Consider the following 22,531-nt stretch of genomic DNA (forward strand, 5'->3'; position numbering starts at 1 on the left):
ATGGCTAGTGTTCAGCAATCGATGCAAGATTCTGAAGTAGTATTATGAGGAGGCATTATGTTCAGGTAGCTCAGTGAGGAGGCTCAACAGGTGCAGTTGTAACGGCTTTTCAGAATCAATGCAAGTCCCTGTATATCCCTGAAAGTCCTACCTTGAACCGAACGTAATAGCAGTATACTTGTCACCAGAGGTAGCCATATATAATTTAACATTTTTGGGGAGAATATTGCTGCTTTATTAACCCCCAACAATGTCAGCCAACGTAATTTAGGGTTCAGTCATCCCCACAGCACTAAAACATATACAATTATGGCATCCAAAGGGGTTAGAAAAAAGATGGTACTCCCACTAGCAACTGGTTATGTCTGCTTAGGGAAGCTTTCCTCACACTTCGAGAGTTGCGCCCTAAAGGGAAAGTGATTACAGCATATGAAAACCGGTAGTAATTTCCAAATCTGGATTGTTCTCTATTTTTCATGAAGACTCCTTACCCCTTTGAATCTTGCAGGCTGTTGCTGCTTTTGCTGTTTCTGCTGTAGCCTCTCAGTGGGAGAGAACTGGCAAACCATTTAACCCTCTCCTTGGAGAAACATATGAATTAATCAGGTGAGAATACAGTTTTTATGGGAACATTGCTTTTGCTTTGGGACACACGTAGTCCTACTGACATGGGAAAAACAATTTTATCTGGATACATACATTCAGTTTGGTCTTTGTTTAATGTCAATTTAAGTATTAGCCAAACCTCTATGTGATCAATATCTGATATGATATTGGACCAGCGGCTTAAATGTTTAGAAATGGCTTGTCTTGAGGCACAAAGTGATGTTCATGAAGACCAAGTACTGTCAGCGCTGATGAATGAACTATATTATAATCCTGCAACTGCTGGAATCTTTGCTGTCTTTTAGGGCATTTTGGTATGGGTTCTGTGGATTGGGGGATTTTGCACTCCCAGTCTTCACAAGCGACATGTCTGCACATAGCTTGGTCTAGGCATACTGGGCTTAACTGGTGGAGTGATTGAATCTTGCAGTCTCAGTGCTGAAAGAGGTCCTAGCTACTAACAAATAATGTGGGGTGAGGGAATTCTTTTTCAACTGTTGGAGGAGGGCAATTGGACTAGAACAACAGCCATTCACATTTGGTCTTCTGTCTTTCTGTATGACTCTGTTTTATACTGATCATCACCTTTTCTTATTTCTAGGGAGGATTTAGGTTTTAGGTTTATTTCTGAACAGGTCAGCCATCACCCACCTATCAGTGCATTTTATTCAGAAGCCTTAAACCAGGACTTCATTTTTCATGGATCAATTTACCCTAAGCTAAAGTTCTGGGGAAAGAGCGTGGAAGCGGAGCCCCGGGGAACAATAACGTTGGAGCTCTTGAAGTATGTCTAACTTTTCTTCTGTTAACTGTGTATTGCCTTAAAACTATCCCAAATTACCCCCCCCCCCCAGTATTTAATTACCTTCTCTGGATTGTGCATGCCTGCGAGCACTTGAACTTATATAACTCAAGCTTGTTTTGCAGTGGACCAAGAGATAAGGTATTAAGCATGTATGCACACATTATAGTATATGAATTTGTTGAAGCGTTTTGGCGGGATGTCATGATCATATGTTTGCAGCATTTGGGACTCATTTTTCCCCCTTAGGCAGCTGACTTTTACTAAAACAAAAAAGTGAATTCTTCTGCCTGGTGAACTGTTATGAGGTGTGTTTTTGACAGCTCTGAAATATTACAGATGACACAGTCATTACTGTTTTCAACTCTGATAATAAGGGATTCAAAATAGGTATCAATTGATTTAACAGCTGGGTAGTTCGCCTTGTTGAATACCAGTAATAGAATGGACAAACTAGCATTGCTAGAATAAAAAAGCTTTAAACTAAGATACTTGACACACATACCAAGAAGTTGCTGTCACTGCCTGCCCTCACAAGCTACACTGCAGGAGCTACAGGAGGGCTCGGCGACTGCCCGAGAGGTGCCGCAAGGCCATCCATTGCCTTGCCAGGCTGCAGTTGTGAGCGAAGATCGCAGCTCGGTTGCTTCTGCATGTGTGGTGTTGCCTCTATGGCTGCCTTAAAGGGGTGATGGCCCTTTACCCCTGTAATGTTGAGTCATCGCCCTTTTAAGGCAGCCATGAACACTGCATTGGGTTTGCGGGGCTGGCCGGGTTGTGATTTATGCACATAATGGTGACTCAGTAAAGTGATGGATGGCCTTGCAGCACTTCTCGGGCCTTCGCCAAGGGGGCAAGTGAGCCCCCTGTGGCCCAGCAAGTGGGGTCCGGGTGGTCGGGTGGATGGGAATCTGCCGGGCTCCACCCTTTCCTTGGAATCTTGCGCCATCCCTAGCAGCTCAGCAACACTTAAGACTGAGAGTTATGAGGCACATGCAGAGGCCATCTTTGCCTGGCCTAGATTTTACAACTGAGCCTTGCTTGGGTAGACTGGAATCAATTTACTGGATTTCTGTCATGATCTGCCAAAACATTTGAGTTAGATGCAAGGATTCTCTGCATTCCAGAGCTAAAGATGAAATAAACATATTTAAAAAATAATTTATTTTATTTATTTACAGTAATCTTGCTGTTGCAGAGGCCAGCAGCAGATCAGCTAGGATGGGCTCACAGTAAGCCTATCTAGGATTGACTCATTGCTGCTTCTCCAGATTCTTGCATATTTTCTTTCTGTTGCTGTTGACTTCCTGCTAGCTTCAGATACACCCTGTATTTAGGGTTGCTTAAAGATATGTCTGGAGAAGGAAATGGCAACCCACTCCAGTATTCTTGCCAAGAAAACCCCATGGAATGTATCACAAGGCTAAAAGATATGATGCCGGAAGATGAGCCCCTCAGGTTGGAAGGTGTCCAATATACTACTGGGGAAGAGCAGAGGGTATTTCCAAGTAGCGCCAGAAAGAGTGAAGCGGCTGGGCCAAAGCCGAAAGGACACTCAGCTGTGGATGTGTCTGGTGGTGAAAAGAAAATCCGATGCTGTAAAGAACAATATTGTTTAGGAACCTGGAATGTCAGATCAATGAATCAAGGTAAGCTGGAGGTGGTCAAACATGAGATGGCAAGATTGAACATCGACATCTTGGGAATCAGCGAACTCAAATGGACAGGCATGGGCGAATTTAATTCAGGTGACCATCATATCTACTACTGTGGGCAAGAATCCCTTAGAAGAAATGGAGTAGCACTCATAGTCAACAAAAGGGTGGGAAAAGCAGTACTGGGGTACAATCTTAAAAACGATAGCTGACTGTGGCTCAGATCATGAGCTTCTTGTTGCAAAATTTCAGCTTAAATTGAAGAACGTAGGGAAAACCACTAAACCATTCAGGTATGACCTAAATCATATCCCTTATGAATATACAGTGGAGGTGAGGAATAGATTTCAGGGATTAGACCTGATAGACAGAGTGCCTGAGGAACTATGGACGGAGGTCCGTAACATTGTTCAGGAGGCAGCAACGAAATCCTTTCCAAAGAAAAAGAAATGCAAGAAAGCCAAGTGGCTGTCTGATGAGGCTTTACAAGTAGCTGAGGAAAGAAGGGAAGCAAAAAGCAAGGGAGAAAGGGGAAGATATATCCAACTGAATGCAGAGTTCCAGAGAATAGCAAGGAGAGACAAGAAGGCCTTCTTAAATGAACAATGCAAAGAAATCGAGGAAAACAACAGAATGGGAAAGACTAGAGATCTCTTCAAGAAAATTGGAGATCTCAAGGGAACGTTTTGTGCAAAGACGGGCATGATAAAGGACAAAGAAGGCAGGGACCTAACAGAAGCAGATGAGATTAAGAAGAGGTGGCAAGAATACACAGAAGAACTATACAGGAAAGATCTGAATGTCCCTGATAGCCATGATAGTGCAGTCACTGAACTTGAGCCGGACATCCTCGAGAGTGAAGTCAAGTGGGCCTTAGGAAGCATTAGTAACAACAAAGCTAGCGGAGATGACAGTATTCCAGCCGAACTATTTAAGATCCTAAAAGATGGTGCTGTTAAAGTGCTGCATTCAATATGCCAACAAATTTGGAAAACTCAACAATGGCCGCAAGACTGGAAAAGGTCAGTTTACATTCCAATTCCAAAGAAGGGCAATGCCAAAGAGTGTTCAAACTACCACACAATTGCGCTCATTTCACATGCCAGCAAGGTGATGCTCAAAATCCTACAAGCTAGGCTTCAGCAGTATGCGAACCGAGAACTACCGGAAGTACAAGCTGGGTTTCGAAGAGGCAGAGGAACTAGAGATCAAATCGCCAATGTTCGCTGCATCATGGAGAAAGCAAGAGAATTCCAGAAAAACATCTATTTCTGCTTCATTGACTACGCTAAAGCCTTGATTGTGTGGATCACAACAAACTGTGGCAAATTCTGAAAGTGATGGGAGTACCAGACCACCTTACCTGTCTCCTGAGAAACCTGTACGTGGGTCAAGAAGCAACAGTAAGAACCAGACATGGAACAACTGATTGGTTCAAAATTGGGAAAGGAGTACGACAAGGCTGCATATTGTCACCCTGCTTATTTAACTTATATGCAGAGTACATCATGAGAAACGCCGGGTTGGATGAATCACAGGTCAAAATTAAGATTGCCGGGAGAATTATCAACAACCTCCGATATGCAGACGATACCACCCTAATGGCAGAAAGCGAAGAGGATATCAAGAGCCTGTTGTTGAGGGTGAAAGAGGAGAGTGCAAAAGCTGGTTTGAAACTCAACATTAAAAAAAAGAAGATCATGGCATCTGGCCCCATCATTTCCTGACATATAGAAGGGGAAGAAATGGAAGCAGTGACAGATTTTACTTTCTTGGGCTCCAAGATCACCGCAGACGGTGACTGTAGCCATGCAATTAAAAGACGCTTGCTCCTTGGGAGGAAAGCTATGGCAAACCTAGACAGCATAGTAAGAAGCAGAGACATCACCTTGCCGACAAAGGTCCGTCTAATAAAAGCTATGGTTTTCCCAGTAGTAACGTATGGCTGTGAGAGCTGGACTATAAGGAAGGCTGAGCGCCGAAGAATTGATGCTTTCGAACTGTGTTGCTGGAGAAGACTCTTACAAGTCCCCTGGACTGCAAGGAGGTCAAATCAGTCCATCCTAAAGGAAATCAACCCTGAGTGCTCATTGGAAGGACAGACACTGAAGCTGAAGCTGAAATATTTTGGCCACCTAATGCGAAGAGAAAACTCTCTGGAAAAGACCCTGATGCTGGGAAAGACTGAAGGCAAAAGGAGAAGGGGACGACACAGGATGAGATGGCTAGATAGCATCACCGATGCAATGAATATGAACTTTAGCACACTCCGGGAGAGAGCGCAGGACAGGAAGGCCTGGCATGCTATGGTCCATGGGGTCACGAAGAGTCGGACACGACTGAACGACTGAACAACAACAACAACAACAACAACAACAAAGATATGTCCAGTACTGTGTCCAGTTCTGGGCACAACACTTTAAGAAGGATGCAGACAAACTGGAGAGGGTTGAGAGGAGGGTAACGAAGATGATCAGGGGACTGGAAACAAAGCCCTATGAGGCGAGATGGAAAGAACTGGGCATGTTTAGCCTTGAGAAGAGAAGACTGAGGGGAGATCTGATAGCACTTTTCAAGTACTTGAAAGGTTGTCACAGAGGGGAAGGCCAGGATCTCTTCTTGACCATCCCAGAGTGCAGGACACAGAATAATGGGCTCCAGTTCCAGGAAGCCAGATTCTGGCTGATCATCAGGAAAAGATTCCTGACAGAGCAATACAACAATGGAACCAATTCCCTAGGTTGGTGGTGGGCTCTTCCACACTGGAGGCATTCAAGATGAAGCTGGACAGCCATCTGTCAGGGATGCTTTCACTTGGATTTCTGCATTGAGCAGGGGGTTGGACTCGATGGTCTTATAGGCCCCTTCCAACCCTTCTATTCTATGATTCTACCAAACAGAATTAAGAAATTATCTTTTGTGTAATAACAAGATAAGAATATGAAATGGCTTAAGAGCCAGACATCAAGTAAATTTCTGTTGAGGGACGTGTGTAGCAAGAACACAAACTATAATGCTTAATCCTTTCTTCGCCTACCATTCCCCCATTCAAAATCTCCACCCAGAAGTTTTTTGTCACTGGGATTTGAAATACATAGGTATTTAAAACTCCATGGGGGAAGTGCCACTTGAAGGGGCAACCTGGAGAGAGGAAACGGTTAAATTCCCCTTTACTGCTTCAAATTGCCCCCAGGGCTCAAGCATAATACTTTGAGGACCAGATCAAACTTGTAACCTGGGCCCCATACCACAAACATACCACAGTCCTGTTGCATACATGCACTCCTGTAAGTCATGAAAGAAAATTTTCTATTATAATTCTGCAGTAACATTTTGTGCACCTCTGGCAAATTCTTAAAGACATGGGAGTACCAGATCACCTTACCAGTCTCCTGAGAAACCTGTACGAGGGCCAAGAAGCAACAGTAAGAACCAGACATGGAACAACCGATTAGTTCAAAATTGGGAAAGGAGTACGACAAGGCTGCATATTGTTGCCCTGCTTATTTAACTTATATGCATAGTACATCATGAGAAACGCCAGGCTGGATGAATCACAGGTCGGAATTAAGATTGCTGGGGGAATTATCAACAACCTCAGATACGCAGACGATACCACCCTAATGGCAGAAAGCAAAGAAGATCGAAAGAGCCTCTTGTTGAGGGTGAATGTGGAGAGTGCAAAAGCTGGTTTGAAACTCAACATTAAAAAAACGAAGATCATGGCATCTGGCCCCATCACTTCCTGGCATATAGAAGGGGAAGAAATGGAAGCAGTGACAGATGTTATTTTCTTGGGCTCCAAGATCACCGCAGACGGTGACTGTAGCCATGAAATTAAAAGACGCTTGCTCCTTGGGAGGAAAGCTATGGCAAACCTAGACAGCATAGTAAGAAGCAGAGACATCACCTTGCCGACAAAGGTCCGTCTAATCAAAGCTACGGTTTTCCCAGTAGTAACGTATGGCTGTGAGAGCTGGACTATAAGGAAGGCTGAGCGCCGAAGAATTGGTGCTTTCGAACTGTGTTGCTGGAGAAGACCCTTACGAGTCCCCTGGACTGCAAGGAGGTCAAATCAGTCAATCCTAAAGGAAATCAACCCTGAGTGCTCATTGGAAGGACAGATACTGAAGCTGAAGCTCAAATATTTTGGCCACCTAATACGAAGAGAAAACTCACTGGAAAAGACCCTGATGCTGGGAAAGATTGAAGGCAAAAGGAGGAGGGGACGGCAGAGGACGAGATGGCTAGATAGCATCACCGATGCAATGAATATGAACTTGCACACACTCTGGGAGGGAGCGGAGGACAGGAAGGCCTGGCGTGCTATGGTCCATGGGGTCACGAACTGTCAGACACAACTTAACGGCTGATCAACAACAACAACATTTTGTGCAGTTTTGAAATTACACAATGGCACACACTGGGGCTTTTTTTACCATGTCCCCAACCTCTCTCTCTCTCTCTCTGCTAATTTTGGTTAACTTAACATCTAACCTGATTACTAGGAAGCTTGCTGACTACTTTGTAACATTTTGATTTGTCCTAAAGGTAGTATCCTATTGATTTTTTATTTTAATGGACCAACATGTCTGCAAACATTTTCTAAATAGACCAGTTCCCTTTAAAGCTTTATTTTTCTGAGCTTTTTATTGCAAAATAATGAATTATCTCCAATGTCATTTTTTCTTGCAAGTTCACACTTGACAGACTAGATAGCTAGGTGGCTTTTGCTTCTTTTAGTTCTCTTTATTTAACCTCCTTATGTTTCTGGCTGCCTGATTTGTATTTATAGCCAGATGTAAAAGGCAGTAAAGGTGTGGATATGGACGATACATTTACTCACAAAAAACGTGGACATGTGAATCAATAGTACTGGCTTCCCACTGTCCCTGGAATCAATATCCCTGATTATTATGGTGCTTTGTCCCTCCCACCAGCTGCCTTTCCCTCCTGCATATGCACAAGGATCTCTGGGACTGGGTACACAGATGCAGGTTAATAACTTTCCATAAATATCCTCAATCACAAACTGCAGTTTATCCCCAATTCCTCCCACCCCCATGGTATTGGGGGTGCAGCCTGACTGAGCGTGCAGAGCTGCTGCCTGGACTCTAGTAAAGTGTACCCTTGCTTCTAAATAGTCAAACTGCTGTCACTCAGTAATTTCACTCCTCCTGTTTTTACTGATTATGGCACTGTCATATGTTAGCACAGTTAGTCTTTAAACAAATACCACCTCAGTGTAGTGCTATAAGACACATGTTAAAGTAAGCATTATTACTTTGCCGCTGCCAGTTCTGATTGTGAACACAAGCATACATACTCAGACATACAGTCAATCATTAGTACCAATAGAAAGCTAGACCAAGTTCGTATTGCTAAATGGTATTATTACTTTTTATTATTACTTAGACACAAAACAGGTTTACTTAATGGCAATCTGTTTCTCATTCATCCTTATGGTGCAAGCTAGAATTTATTTCACACTAATTTGACTGGTGCTATCTACCAGAAATTTTTCTGCTTAAAGCTGCCACAGAAATAGAAACTACATAAAAGCATAATTCAATCAAGGGCATAGGGTATTCCAAAGGAGAATGTTTTTGTGAGATTTGTTTGATACAAAAGCTCCAAGGTTCTCAAGAAAAATACTTTGCTATATGTCACCTTTTTAGGAGCCCCAGACACTTCTGATGTAAGAGTACAGACTTTCAAACCTTTTAGGACTCTAAATCCTATATACACTTACCTGGGAGTAAGTCCATTGAACTCATTAAGGTTCACTGAATTCACCTGAGTTCATTTCTGAGAAGACATGTATAGGACTGCACTCTAATACTGTCTCAGATAGAATTTTGATCATTTCTGTCCTGCTCCAGTTTGCACGCTGGAGCTGCATTGTGCAAAACCCAGCAATATCTGGAGTTCAGAACATAAGAGCCCAACCAGCATCCTATATCTAACGGTGGAGTCAGATGCTTCCAAAAGTCCACAAACAGGGCAACAGCCCTCAACTGTTGTTTTGGCCCCAAGTGTCTGGTATTCAGAGGCATTCTGCTTCTGAACATGGCTACTGATGGATCTATCCACCATGAAGTTATCTAGCCAGTGACCCCTGCCACATATTGTAGTAGGAAAATTCATAAAGTAATTATGTGTTGTGTGAAGTAATACTTTGCTCTGCATATACTGCCAATTGGTTTCACGGTATGACCCTGAGTTCCAAAAGAGAAAATTCCTCTCTCCATTTTCTCCACGTCATGAATAGTTTTATAAACATCATCTGGGTGTCCCCCACCCCCATTTAATTGCCTTTCTTCTAAATTAAAAGGTGTCAAATGCTTCAACCCCCCTTGTAGCCTTATGAGTCTACTGGTCAGCACAAGGCGTCTTAAATTCAATTATTCCATTCATACGGGACAAACGGGGCACCCCAACTCTTGAAATATTCAGTACTGAATATGTTGCAAACATTGTATGGAATAGTTTCCTGGCCAATGAATCAAAAGGCATTAACCTACTGAGGAACATCTTCCTGCCGGAAAATACATCAGAAGCTTTACAAAGAACAGAATTGGAAGCTATCAGAACCAAGATAACCTTATGACAGCATTCAGAAAATAATTAGTAGCTATGCCCTCTTACAAGGTCTTTGCCCTGCTAGCATTACCTCAAAGATGGGAAAAGACCAATGAACTTGGGTGGGGTAATGATTTCAGGAACAGACATACAGTTGCCTGTGAAGGATTAAGTTTGAATATTGAGAACTTGAATTCATCTGCATGTGGCTTTCTGCTATGTAAATGGGTATTGGGCTACTGTTATGTGCATTTGCATATAACATGTAGTTTAGGTCTTGGCTCAGTTAGTTCATGTTACACTGTTGGCAGAGCCAGACCATATTTTGGTATAAAATGGGGGGAGATTTTCATTTCTAGGTTGTATGGTTAGAGGAGAAATCACATGTTGATGAAGTTTAAAATGGACATCAGTGCTGGTGTGGTGGCATTAATGTAGGAATATGGAGCTAGAGACCCTAGTAGAAGTACTTATGCCTAGGGATGCCAGAGAAATCCACAACAGAACCAAATTTGTGGATTCTGCAGTGGTCTGGCTTTTCCCAAGTGGCATAGATTCCATGGACTTGTGAGCATTCCCCCCCACCCCGAATTTTATGCAAATTTCATCATAGAAAAATATGTGAAATAAAAAAAGAAAGCACCCGACAATCTGCAAAATGCAGATGGAACAGATTTTACAAAATCTCTGCATCCCTACACATGCCTATCTCCTGATCTAGCCCAACTTTCTTTAGGTGTGAGCCCTTCGCAGGCTCTACCCACATTCTCAGACTATTGTCACTTCAAACAAACCTCCTTTCCTTTATTCAGTAGCTTATTAGCCTCCCATCAGTTCAGAACATTGCACACTTACAAAAGCTAAGGTGAGTACCAGAGAGTGCAACATAAGGAGGAATTGTTCCTTAGAAGATGATTTGGAACAGTTAGACTTATTTTAGATCCTTTTATTTTGAGTTGGTTCTCAGTTTCATTTCCCGGGCATTTGATCAGACCCTTCCTTTTCCCCCCACAGAAATAACGAAGCTTACACATGGACTAACCCTACCTGCTGTGTACATAATGTAATTATTGGCAAGCTCTGGATAGAACAATATGGAACAGTAGAAATTATAAATCACAGGTAATTTGAATTTATACCAAATTGTACCTTCTAAAAAAGTTTAATAGAGCCATTGTTTATATATTTAAAAAAAACACATTTCCAACTCACTGGGTGGTCTAATCAGTTTGATACTGGTCATTTGGGGAGCAGTTACGTGATAATGATTTGTTTGGGTGGGTGTAAATCTCTCCTTTGTTTTGAGGTAGAGATGTGGTCATGTAAGAGAGTTTATATTTCTGGGTAATCCAGAGGACCCTGTGTATGAGAGTGTCTGCTGAGAGTTTTCTTCTTGACAGTTTCCCCCATACAGTAAAGATTGTAAAGATTTCTCTGCTTCAAAAAGCAGTTTGGGGATTTGGTACACAAGCGTTATCAGGAAAACGGCTCCTGGTGTTTGCACACTGTACTTTCTCTCAGCTCTCATAACCAAATCCTCAAACTCTGATTTAAACTCAGTGGACTCAAAATATCTGTCCAAGGAAAATGATTTAAAGTCTATTGTCGTTTTTCATGACACAGTGGGCGAATTCGCACATCATGCTAAGCCACTCTGAGAATAAGCCATGGTGGGTGGCTTGTCTGTTACTCCTGACAAACGATCACCCACTTGGTGGCTTGCTGTGGCTTGTTTCTCCATCAGCCCCTCTCAGTCCTCCTGGCTGCTGCTGGCACATATCCCAGGGGCCTTTGTGGCAGAAATCCTAGTTTCCTTGTTCCCTACATCAGTACCCTTTCTGCAATTGGTCTGCTGGGAGTTGCTGGCTCATGCAGGAAACACCCACACTCCTCGTATCATTGCCAAAGGGATTTAAGTTTTTGAGCCCTTATGAATGCAGAAACGCATTCACAAATTTAAAAAAAAAAATCAGTGTCAAACTTAACAGTAGATATACCAATATCCCCTCTTGTCAATGTCCTTGCCAATTTCATCCTTCAGGCTTCCATTGGTACAATAGTTCTACTGAAGTAATAACACCTGCCCTAAAACTCCTTCTCTCCTGCAGCCACCAGCTGCTTTCAGCTCCCCACCCCCCTTGTACTTTTCACTTCCCACCATTGGTCTCCATTGCTAGCTGTCAGATATACATATGGGTTACAGAGCAGTGAGCGGGATTGCTAAACATACACAAATATCATGGCAAAGCAGTAAAATGGAAGGGGAAATTAAGCAAATTTCAAGGCTGAGCAGTAAACCTAAGGGGAAAATTGTGCAAATATCATGGTAGAGCAGTAAAACAGAGGGGAAATAATTGCAAATTTCAAGGTAGAGGAATAAAACTGAGGGGGAAATTACACAGTTTCCAAGCAGTGGACATTCACTCTTGCGCACTTGCATAGGACCAAATAAATAAATAAATAAATAAATTGTGAATGTGTTCAGGATGCTCTCCACTGTCCTTTCTTCAAGATTTGTATTTAAAAAAATCCATCCTGAGGCAGAGGATGCTGAGAAGGGATGAGAGAGAATGGCGGCGGGAGTAGCAAGATTGCGAGGAGCAGTAGGGGTTTTCACTGCCCTTGCCAGCCAGCTCTCTAGCTATTCCCAACAGCCCACAATAAAATCACCCTGCCAGATTCAGATATCACGAAAAGCCACCCTGAGAACAAGCCACCCTAAGCAACCCTATTATACGCCATGGCGTCTCAGGGTGGCTTGTTAGTGAAAAACAACCCACGATGGAAGAACCGCTCTGGGTTCAGATGTCATGCTAAATCACCCTGCAACCACCCACTATGATAACCCACTGGGGCTTAGTGTGACATGTGAACCAGTTCAGAAGCTACAATCCAGGAAACGCTTTGTGAGTGTGGATGGTCTTGTACCTGCATACTCTTCCATCCTATCTACTCCCACCCCCCCCTGAATAGCAGCACAGAGTATCTCAAATTGTTGTTAAAACGTTTGATGAGTGATTATGATGATCAGAACATAGTGACATACAGAGATCACATGTCGGGATAGGGGGAGTGGATTTGTACAGGAATATTGTGAGGATTCAGCACCAAGGTGCTAGCATTTTAACCTGTTCGCTTCACTTTTTTTCCTTTTATAGTACTGGAGATAAATGTATCCTTCACTTTAAACCATGTGGGCTGTTTGGTAAAGAGCTTCACAGAATAGAGGGCTTTGTTCAAGACAAAAAGTAAGTGTTAAGTGTGTGTGCTTACTTGTTCAGTAGTAAACACTACACTACCCTTCTGTAGTTTGAGCTGGGGTGGACTGTGAGTGTGTGCAGACATACCTACCCACAGGAGATAGTGTTTTTTCCCCACTGTTATGGAGCAAGTTCTGCTCCCCACCAAGTATTTTATTTTATTTATTTATTTATTTATTTATTTATTTCTATACCGCCCAATAGCTGAAGCTCTCTGGGCGGTTCACAAAAATTAAAACCAAACAACACACAATAAAACAATTTAAAATATATACAACATTAAAACCACAAGTAAGCTTTCACCTGTTTTTAGTAAGATAAAATTAAAAATCAGGAACCTTACAATGGCCCAGTTTGCATGACACAAGGGTGGTTAATAAGCCACAGTGGTGAATAAGCCAGCCAGGCTGTGCTGTAGGGTTACTGGGTGGTTTGTTAACCATCCCAGCCACCCACCTTCACCAGGTTCACATGTAATGACAAGCTGAATCCAGCAAGGGTAATAAAGGAAATTAGGCAGCACACACCTGGCACCTGTGAGGGTGATTAATAAGCCACCTCGTCAGGGTGTATCAAGTAAAATGCTTGTTCGGCACTTCTTTTTTAAAAAGCAGGTTTGGGGGTGTTGTTTTTTTTACTTGTAACACTGCTCCAAGCAGATTGGATCTGGTTTCATGATTGTCACTAGGGTTTGATTTCTATGAGGAAGGTTATGCATCTGACCAAAAAAGGGTCAGTTTGGATCCACAGCATGCTCACCACTCAAATTAACAAACCAATGGCTTGTTAACCACCCTGCAATCGTGGGAACCAGGCCTATCGCTTCCTATGCCCTGATGTTTAGTTGTGCATTTTCCCACCTTTGTTCCGCATCATCCGATGCACAACATGATGATGTCAGGACACAGGATGAATGATCCTACACATTTCAGAGGAGAGGGGAGAGTTCAATTTAGTGTCGCTTCCAGCAGCAGCCCATATTGAGAGTAATGAGTAAGGCTGATAGTTTTGTTTGGAACTAAATCCAGTCTTGTCTTTAATTAAGTTAAGAAATACGCAGAATTTTTTTAAAACTGTTGATTTTTTAAAAATAAACAGTAAGAAGAAACTCTCAGTGATCTATGGCAAATGGACAGAATGTTTATGGTGTATCGATCCTTCTACTTATGAAAACTACAAGAAGAACGAGAGGAGAGGTGGTGACCAGAAGAAACCAAAGCCGGTAATGTTTATGTTGTACAGACAGCAGGAGGAGTTGTGCAAGATGTGATCTGAAAAGGAAACACTGGGAAGAACCAAACTGATGCCGTGCAAGCTGGACAGATTGGAGCTACCAGCATTGTTGATTACCTTTGTGACAAGGATCAACATCTCCCAAATGTTGTGTGAATTCTCAGGGTTGTATTCAGTGCTATCTTTCCATTCACAGAAGGCTCTTTGATCCAGCAGAGGTTTCTGTGAACAGAGGGGGAAGAAAACAATTTTTATGATTTTCCCTTCCCTTCGCATACCCCTGTGTTACCTCTCCTCCGCAATCTTCTACAGAGGGGTTGGGGACCCTTTGAAACAATGTGAGTGGCTGAAGGAGAAAGGTAGTATTTGCAGAAATTACCACCTTCTTCCATTCATGGAAACTTCAGCTGGGTCAAAGAGCCTTCGGTGAATGAAAAGAGAGCATTGGATACAGCCCCTGCTGACTTCAGTGGGAGGTGTAGAAATTCAATATCTTTCTGGAATGAACACTGGGTAGAGCTGTTGTTTGAGACTGAATCACTTATTGTCTTTAAATTTCTAAGATGAGAATGGTACATATGTACTGAGTCTTGAGTTGTAAAGCTGTAAATTGAATTTATGCTGTTGAACTCATATTTCCTGTTCAGACATTTAGTAGAGCCTTTAATGGAGTCCCTCTGTGAACAATCAAAAGTTTTCATTTTGCCTCCCGCTTGTTCTGCATTCTGCTGATCACAAAACTCCCAAGTGCCAAGAGCTAGTTTTTAATGCCCCCCCCCCCCCATCAGATCTCCTTTATTGGTGAATTTGTGTTTTGGGAGTTGCCAGCTGTTAATCTGATGTTTCTTAAGAATATATTTTTTGCTTACCTGCTTAGTAGGAGTAGTGGAGGGCAGGAGGATAATTTACATAAAATAAAAATTACTCAAAACACCCAAAGGTTAGATATGGATATATTTAAATGCTCAGAACATAGAATGGCAAGCATTTGCTACTCTGTATGCCCAATGAAACCTATGGATTACTGCTGATTGTTTAACTAACTGGGTACATCTGCTGTCTAGCCCTTGCCATTCGCTTGCCTGAAAATAGCTCTCATAGCAGCTTGGACTTCTAGCCACTGCAGTTAGCAGTAGCAGTGTGGGAGGAGAGAGGAGCTTCTCACTCAAATATTGAGGGATCCGAGTGAGCCAAGGGGTATATTAGAGAGGGAGGAAATTCTTAGCCCCCAGCTTATGTTTGGCCCATTAGGAAAAATATATTTTCTAATTGTATGAATAGAACGAGATAATTAAGGCAAGAAGAGAAGATGAATATAAAAGTAATAGTAAGTTAACAGTACTTGTGTGAGTGGAAGTGAGACTGTAGTCTGATTCAGATGTAAAGGAGCTGCTCCAACAAAACACCGTTTGTTACAGCATGGGCAAATTCAAGCATTCCATCCTTCCCTCTTTCTTGTGCGCCCAGCCGCAGAGGAGATCTCTTGGTTGCTTAAACTGCAGTTCTCAGTTATGTCTGAACCAGGAAGCCATGAGTTTATCCTGATTTACAATTCTAGGCTGTAGGGAGCCCTTAAACCACACTTTCCTGGGTTGGATGTCATTGGAAACTTTGGGCAGAATCCAATGGGGTGCTTACGCCTCCACCGATTCTCTTATGCCCATCAATTCCTGTCCGCAAGTGGCACCCATTGTTTGTGGAACAGAGATTTAGCACTTCCAGGGCAGCCAGAAACAAACAAAAACACTTGTTTCTGGAACAGGCAGGTCATAAGGGAACTCCGCTGACCTGCCCCGATTGAGAAACATGTGTTTCTGCTCATTTCAGGGCTTCCTATGGGAAGTGCTAACCTCTGTTGCACAAGTGCTCACTCAACAGAATCAGTGGGAGTGTAAGCGCCCCATTAGAGTCCACCCTATATTGATTTATTTCTTTCCAAAATTTATTAGATGTCATATAGCTTTTCACTCTCAGAGCAATGTACAATAAAAACACAAATAAAATCCACATCAAAACAGCAACAGCATAATAAAACGGTCAATTAAAAGCAACAATAAAATAGCAGAAGCTACAGCAGATGTTAGAAGAATTAAAAATATCAAAGACAAAACTACTTAAAACACAGCATAGCAGTGGAAATATAGAGTGGTAAAAGGACTGAGAGAATAAAAAGATATTTACCTGGTGCTGAAAGGATAACAGCATGTGCCAGGAGGATGTCTCTGGGGAGGGCATTCCATAACTGGGGGGTGGCTCCTATTGAATAAGCCATCTACTGTAACTCAGCATAAGAGGCCACTCAGAGCAGGGCTTCTCATGTTGATCTCAGGGCTTGGGTAGGAATATTGGGAAGAAGTACTCCAGATTAGAAAGTCTTATCTATAACTGGGTGTGTGAAAGGAAGAGAAAACAGAAGTGGGAGAATGGACAGCTTGAGCTCATCACTGTAGTTTATTGAAGCAGCTCTGATGTGTCTGAACAGGGCCTGTGTAGAGTTCCAAAAGGGGGACCAAGGATTTTGTACTTGACATTCTTCTTAGTTACCATGAACTATCATGTCTTTTGTTTTAAGACTGATGATCCTGAAAATGATGAAGCTGATGATATGCCAGAGATCCAAGAGACTGTGCAAGTCATACCTGGCAGTAAGCTACTTTGGAGGATAAGCACTAGACCAGCAAATTCATCTCAGGTAAGTTGCTTGATAATTGGTATATTGGGAGCAGGGTTCATAATGGACCCAGTTTAAGTATATGAGTAAGAATAGACAACTAGAAGAGAACCTCAAGTACTGCTATTCAAAATTTAAAAGAATTATCTGTATGTGCGTGTCTTACCAAGGCTTTTACTATTCTTGAGCTCTGCAGCCTCTGAAAAGCAAGAACCTGTCTCAAGCCCTAAACTCATTGTTGTTGTTGATGATGATGATGATGATGATGATAGTGTAATTGGATCAATTTTATAATCCCTGTTATGGAAGGGTTAGGGAACACTGGGTAAGATGGAAGCCATATTCTTTATCGCCTTAAAGGATCAGGAATCATGGAGAAAAAGGAAACTCCTAGCTCTGTCCAAACTGCAACTAATGGTAGTGCCACCTGTAGACATGTTATTTATTTACTGAATTTATAGACAGCTTGACAATACCTCACAAGACATATTGAAGCAGTTTACAACATAACAATTAAAATACAAAACATCCACAGTTAAAATATGGTTTCCAGAGGGCGGGGGGGCGGGGGCAGGGTTCCGGCTGATATGGCTGGCACTCCTGTCGAAGCCCTGGTTGATCTGTGGAATGCAGAAATGACCCGGGCAGTTGACACGATCACTCTTGAGCGCCCTCTCCAGAGTAGAGCTCATACGGCTCCGTGGTATACCCTGGAGCTCAGAGTGGTGAAACAAAATAGGAGACGGCTTGAGTGCAGGTGGAGAAAAACTCCTAGTGGATGCAGTCGAACTCTGGTGTGTGCCTATGGCCAGGTATATTCAAAGGCAGTGAGAGTGGCAAGAAAAAGATATTTCATTGCCTCTATTCAGTTGTCTATATGCCACCCAGCGGAGCTTTTTAGGGTTGTCCAGGGCCTTTTACATTCTGGCCCTAAGGACGCTATGGAACCGTCTGAGGCTCACTGTAATGCACTGGCTAGGCACTTCCAGAATAAAATCTCTTGCATCAACTGGGTCTTAAACTCCAGTATTACTGCAGGTGAATCTGGTGAGGTATCCAGAGCACAGTCTTGTCCAGTTTTCTTGGATGAGTTTCAGTTGGTATAGCTCAAGGACGTGGACAGGGTGCTTGGACAGGTTCGTACAACCACTTCCATATTGGATCCTTGCCCTTCTTTTTTTTTATCAATTTTTTATTTTATTTTTATAAATGAAATAAACACTAGCAACAATATAATCAGAATCTTCAGTTTCCAACATTACAGTATTCTAAAAAAGAAAAAAGGGAGGATAGCAAAAGAAGGAAGAGAAAGAAAGAAAAAAGAAAAAAACAGAATTATATTATACTACAATAAGAACAAACCAAATATCCAAATAGCCTTGTAGCACAGAAATAGAAGCAAACAATCTATTTCCATTGGCCATAAATTACCATTCAATTAACGTGTATTAATAAACATTAAAGGTTTAGCCAACAAGGAGTAGTAATAATAATAATCCCATAATGTCGTGGTGGTGGTGGTAGTAATAATAATTTAAAAAAGGGAGGGGAGAAGTTTAAGGGAAGGATAAAAACGGGAACAAATCATTTGTAAAAGTAATATATCTAAAGATATATTTATATGTGCATACACACACACACAAATATGCACTTTATTACAATACAACATAAAAAAGAGGAGAAAGGGGGGGGAAAGCAAACATTTATTTGGAGATCCTTGTCCTTCTTGGCTACTAAAAAACTAGCAGGGAGGGAACAGCTGGCTGGACTAGGGAGGTGATTAATACCTCCTTGCGAGAGAGAGTGGTTCCAGGCTGCCTGAAAAAGGCAGTGATGAGGCCACTCTTGAAAAATCCTCCCTAGACTCAAAAAGCCTTAATAATTATAGGCTGGTTGCAAATGTCCCATTCCTGGGCAAGGTCCTTGAGCAAGTGGTTGCCAACCAGCCTCAGTCACTGTTGGATGAGACTGATTATCTGGATCCAGTACAGTCGGGGTTCAGGCCTTGTTTTGGCACAGAAACAGCCTTGGTCACCCTGTATGATGACCTATGTTGGGAGAAAGACAGGGAGAATGTGACCCTGTTGATTCTCCTTTATCTCTATGGCTTTCGATACCATCGACCATGGTATCCTTCTGGGAGGCTCTCTGAGCTGGGAGTGGGAGGCACTGCATTGCAGTGGTTTTACTCCTACCTGGAGGGTTGACTCCAGAAGGTGGTGCTTGGGGGACACTGCTCGGCCCCATGGATTCTCCAATATGGGGTTCCACAGGGGTCAGTTTTGTCCCCCGTGCTGTTCAACATCTACATGAAACCATTGAGTGCGGTCATCCAGAGTTTTGGAGTGTGTTATCATCAGTATGCTGATGACGCGCAGCTCTATTTCTCCTTTTCATCTTCTTCAGGTGAGGTTGTGGATGTGCTGAATCAGTGCCTGTCTGCGACAATGGACTGGATGAGGGCTAATAAACTGAAACTCAATTCAGACAAGACTGAGCTGCTGTTGGTGGGTGGTTCGGCTGACCGGATGGAGGGTGTTCAGCCTGTTCTGGATGGGTTGCATTCCCCCTGAAGGAGCAGGTCTGTAGCTTGGGGGTCATCCTGGAACCATCTTTGTCACTTGAGGCTCAGGTGGCCTCAGTGGCACAGAGTGCCTTCTACCCACTTCAGTTGGTGGTCCAGCTACGCCCCTATTTGGACAAGGATATTCTGGCTTCAGTTGTCTATGCTCTGGTAATCTCCAAGTTAGATTACTGCAATGCACTCTACGTGTGGCTGCCTTTGAAGACGGTTCGGAAGCTGCAGCTCATGCAAAATGCAGCGGCCAGTTTGCTAACAGGGACCAGAAGGTCCGAACATATAAGACCGACTCTGGCCCACTTGCACTGGCTGCCTATATGCTTCCGAGCTCAATTCAAGGTGCTGGTTTTAACCTATAAAGCGCTATACAGCTTGGGACTGCAATACCTGACGGCATGCCTCTCCCGAAATGAGCCTACCCATACACTGCGTTCAGCATCTAAGGCCCTCCTCCGAGTGCCTTCTTCAAGGGAAGCTCGGAAGGCAGAAATGAGGGAGAGGGTCTTCTCAGTGGTTGCCCCCCATCTGTGGAACAAGCTCCCTGATGAGGTCTGCCTGGCGCCAACATGATTATCTTTTAGGCGCCAGGTTAAGACCCATCTCTTTTCCCAGGCATTTGGCAGTACATGATGAGTTTTAAGCGGTCCTCGATGCGTCTTTAGTTATGACTGATAGATCAATGTTGTTTTTAGTTGTATGTTGTTTGTGTATATTGTCTGTGTGCTTTTATGTGCTTTTTTGTAAATGGCTTTAAACATTTTTATATTGTATTTAATGTTTTAACTTCTGTAAACTGCCTAGAGAGCTTCGGCTATGGGGCAGTATAGAAATGCAATCAATCAATCAACAAACAAACAGAAAATGCAAAATATCTTAGTTAAAATCATCAAAAGATAAACATGCTCAATTAAAACATTAAAATTAGATCTAACAATAAAAAAACTGGGCAGTACGATAAGTCAGGGAAGGCCTGGGTGAAAAGTAGGTCTTTAGCTGACTCCTAAAACATGCCCCAGTTGGTGCCTCCTGCATAGCAAGGGAGAGGGCTCACCACAAAGTGGATGCTGCCACAGAGAAAGCCCACTTCTGGGTTACTGCCAAATGGCAATCTGGAGGTTCCATTACAACCAGCAAGGCTACCTCAGATGATCTTGGCAAACTAACAGGTCTATGCTGGGGAAGACGATCCACTGGGTAACCTGGTCCCAAGTTGCTGAGACCTTTATATGCCAGCAACAAAATCTTGAACTTGACTCAGTAGCTAATAGGCAGACTTGCTTCAACACCAGTGCAATATGTGCACAGCTAGGCACCCCCCTCAGCATCCTGGCTGCTGCGTTCTGCACCAGCGGCAGCCTCTGGACCAAACATGAGGGTGGCCTCACATAAAGCAGTAATCTAAACATTAAGCTACCAACGCATGGAGTACAGTGGCCAGGCAAGCCCTGTCAAGGAAAGAGTGTTGTGGGCCTACAAACTGAAGCTGGTAATAGACACTCCTCACCACATAAGTCACTTGGGTGTCTAATGACGATAATGAGTCCAGGAGCATCCCCAAACTATGTCACTATTCTTTCTGAGAGAGCGCAAGATGACAACAAGCCCCATCTTTGCTGTTCTACCTGCTTCATCCTTTGCTTGGGGATAATGATGATTAATAGTGAAATGGCAGAAGTTGTAAGGTATCTGAAATAATTTATCTTCTTCTGCTGAAAAGCCAGTTGTTAGTCATGAAATGCCATAATGCTATCCAGAAATCACATTGATCAACTGCTAGCCTCTTCTGAGGTCTGTCAGGTAATGCTATGGTGATTCAAGGTTCTTTCACTGTGTCAGTATATTTCTTCTGAAAAAGGGACCATGCTATTTTCATTCACTATTGGGCCATCCCACTGTCTGCTTGGCATGCTCACAGCATTTGGTTGGACTTTGATACTTTTGAATAAAGTCCAGATTTCTGTTCTCACTGTAGCATAACAATATAGTCTTCTTCGGTTACTATTTCATTCAATTCACTTGATTATCCATATTCAGCAAGTATTTTCTAGTTATTTCTTCAGCATTCTTAAAGTACTTAGGCAATCCAGGTATAATGTATTGTTACTTCTTGAAGCTCTAAACTTGTTTGAACAGCTGTTTGGGTCAAATGATAGTGCTGAAACTTCAGTATAAGCCTGTACAACATCCTCTGGATCATAGGCACAACCTGAATTGTGGGGCTTTGTGACAAGGTATCTGCTATTGCTCGCCATGGCTTCTTTCAGTGGTTATCCCACTTTGGTGGTCACTTCTTGCATTATCAATATACCACACACAATACCAAAGTGCCCTGTTGTTGTTTTTTTATATTTCCTTTGCTAGGCTCCTGTTGCTGGACAAATGCCTCTTAAAAAACAATCCATTCAATTTAAAAACAAAACAAAATCAGCATAGGATCTGTAACATTATAGGACAACAATTGTTCCATCCACTTGTGCATGCAGACTGAAAGTCCCCTCTTGCCGCAATGTGCTTTTTAAATGGCTGGACTTTTTCTGGGCTTTCTTTTTGGCTGCTTTTCCAGTTATGTGAGAAGTGAATTTGCCCTTTTCAAAATAGTTGTTGCTGGTATTTTATGTAGTAGAGATGACTTGCAGCTCACTCTCGCATTGTCTCTACTCCTTGATCTGCATGTTCATCATCTCTTATTGTTCTGCCATCTCTGTGTTCTGGAGCTGAGATTCTATCTCTAAGGTGTTCTTTTTTTATTGGCAAATGTGCAGTGTTCAGGCAGTTCATACAGGACTCACACAAATGATTCAACAGTTCTCCAGGCATCTTAGCTCTTCAATAAAAGTAGGTCCTTTAGGGAAGCACATTACATTTTGTGATGAAGCATATATCAGATTTGGCCAGAACTAAGCACTGTTGGCTTATTTGTCAGTAGCATAAAGGAATGAACTTACTTGGACAATTCCCTTTTCCCCTTGTGGAATTTTATGGCTTAATGAAAGCGAGTAAATTTCTTTCCATTCAGACCCAGCTGCAAAAGTATTAAAACTGAAGGCTTCTGGTGCAGGAAACTCTGCTATTTTCCTTGTTCTGTTTGGGGTCTATGGGCTTTAATTTGACCTGACACCTCTCATTAAAGGTGCCTGTATA

General features: G+C 42.6%; 1 protein-coding gene across 16 annotated transcripts in view; it reads left to right on the forward strand.

Moving 5' to 3' along the window:
* OSBPL2 (oxysterol binding protein like 2) overlaps positions 1-22,531 on the forward strand; it is a 114,708-nt gene that overhangs the window by 88,599 nt on the left and 3,578 nt on the right. For 15 of the 16 annotated variants that reach the window (XM_084854341.1, XM_084854339.1, XM_084854338.1 and 12 more), the window contains 6 exons: positions 509-606; positions 1,208-1,390; positions 10,660-10,767; positions 12,804-12,893; positions 14,004-14,127; positions 16,711-16,830. In XM_084854341.1, the coding sequence (XP_084710467.1) occupies positions 509-606; positions 1,208-1,390; positions 10,660-10,767; positions 12,804-12,893; positions 14,004-14,127; positions 16,711-16,830 (723 nt within the window). The remainder of the gene's footprint in view (positions 1-508; positions 607-1,207; positions 1,391-10,659; positions 10,768-12,803; positions 12,894-14,003; positions 14,128-16,710; positions 16,831-22,531) is intronic. The other variant, XM_084854343.1, reaches the window with a different exon arrangement.

This window comes from Heloderma suspectum, chromosome 4 (genome assembly GCF_057233095.1).
Source record: "Heloderma suspectum isolate Gila_16-S chromosome 4, 16-S_ref, whole genome shotgun sequence".
NCBI lineage: Eukaryota > Metazoa > Chordata > Lepidosauria > Squamata > Helodermatidae > Heloderma > Heloderma suspectum.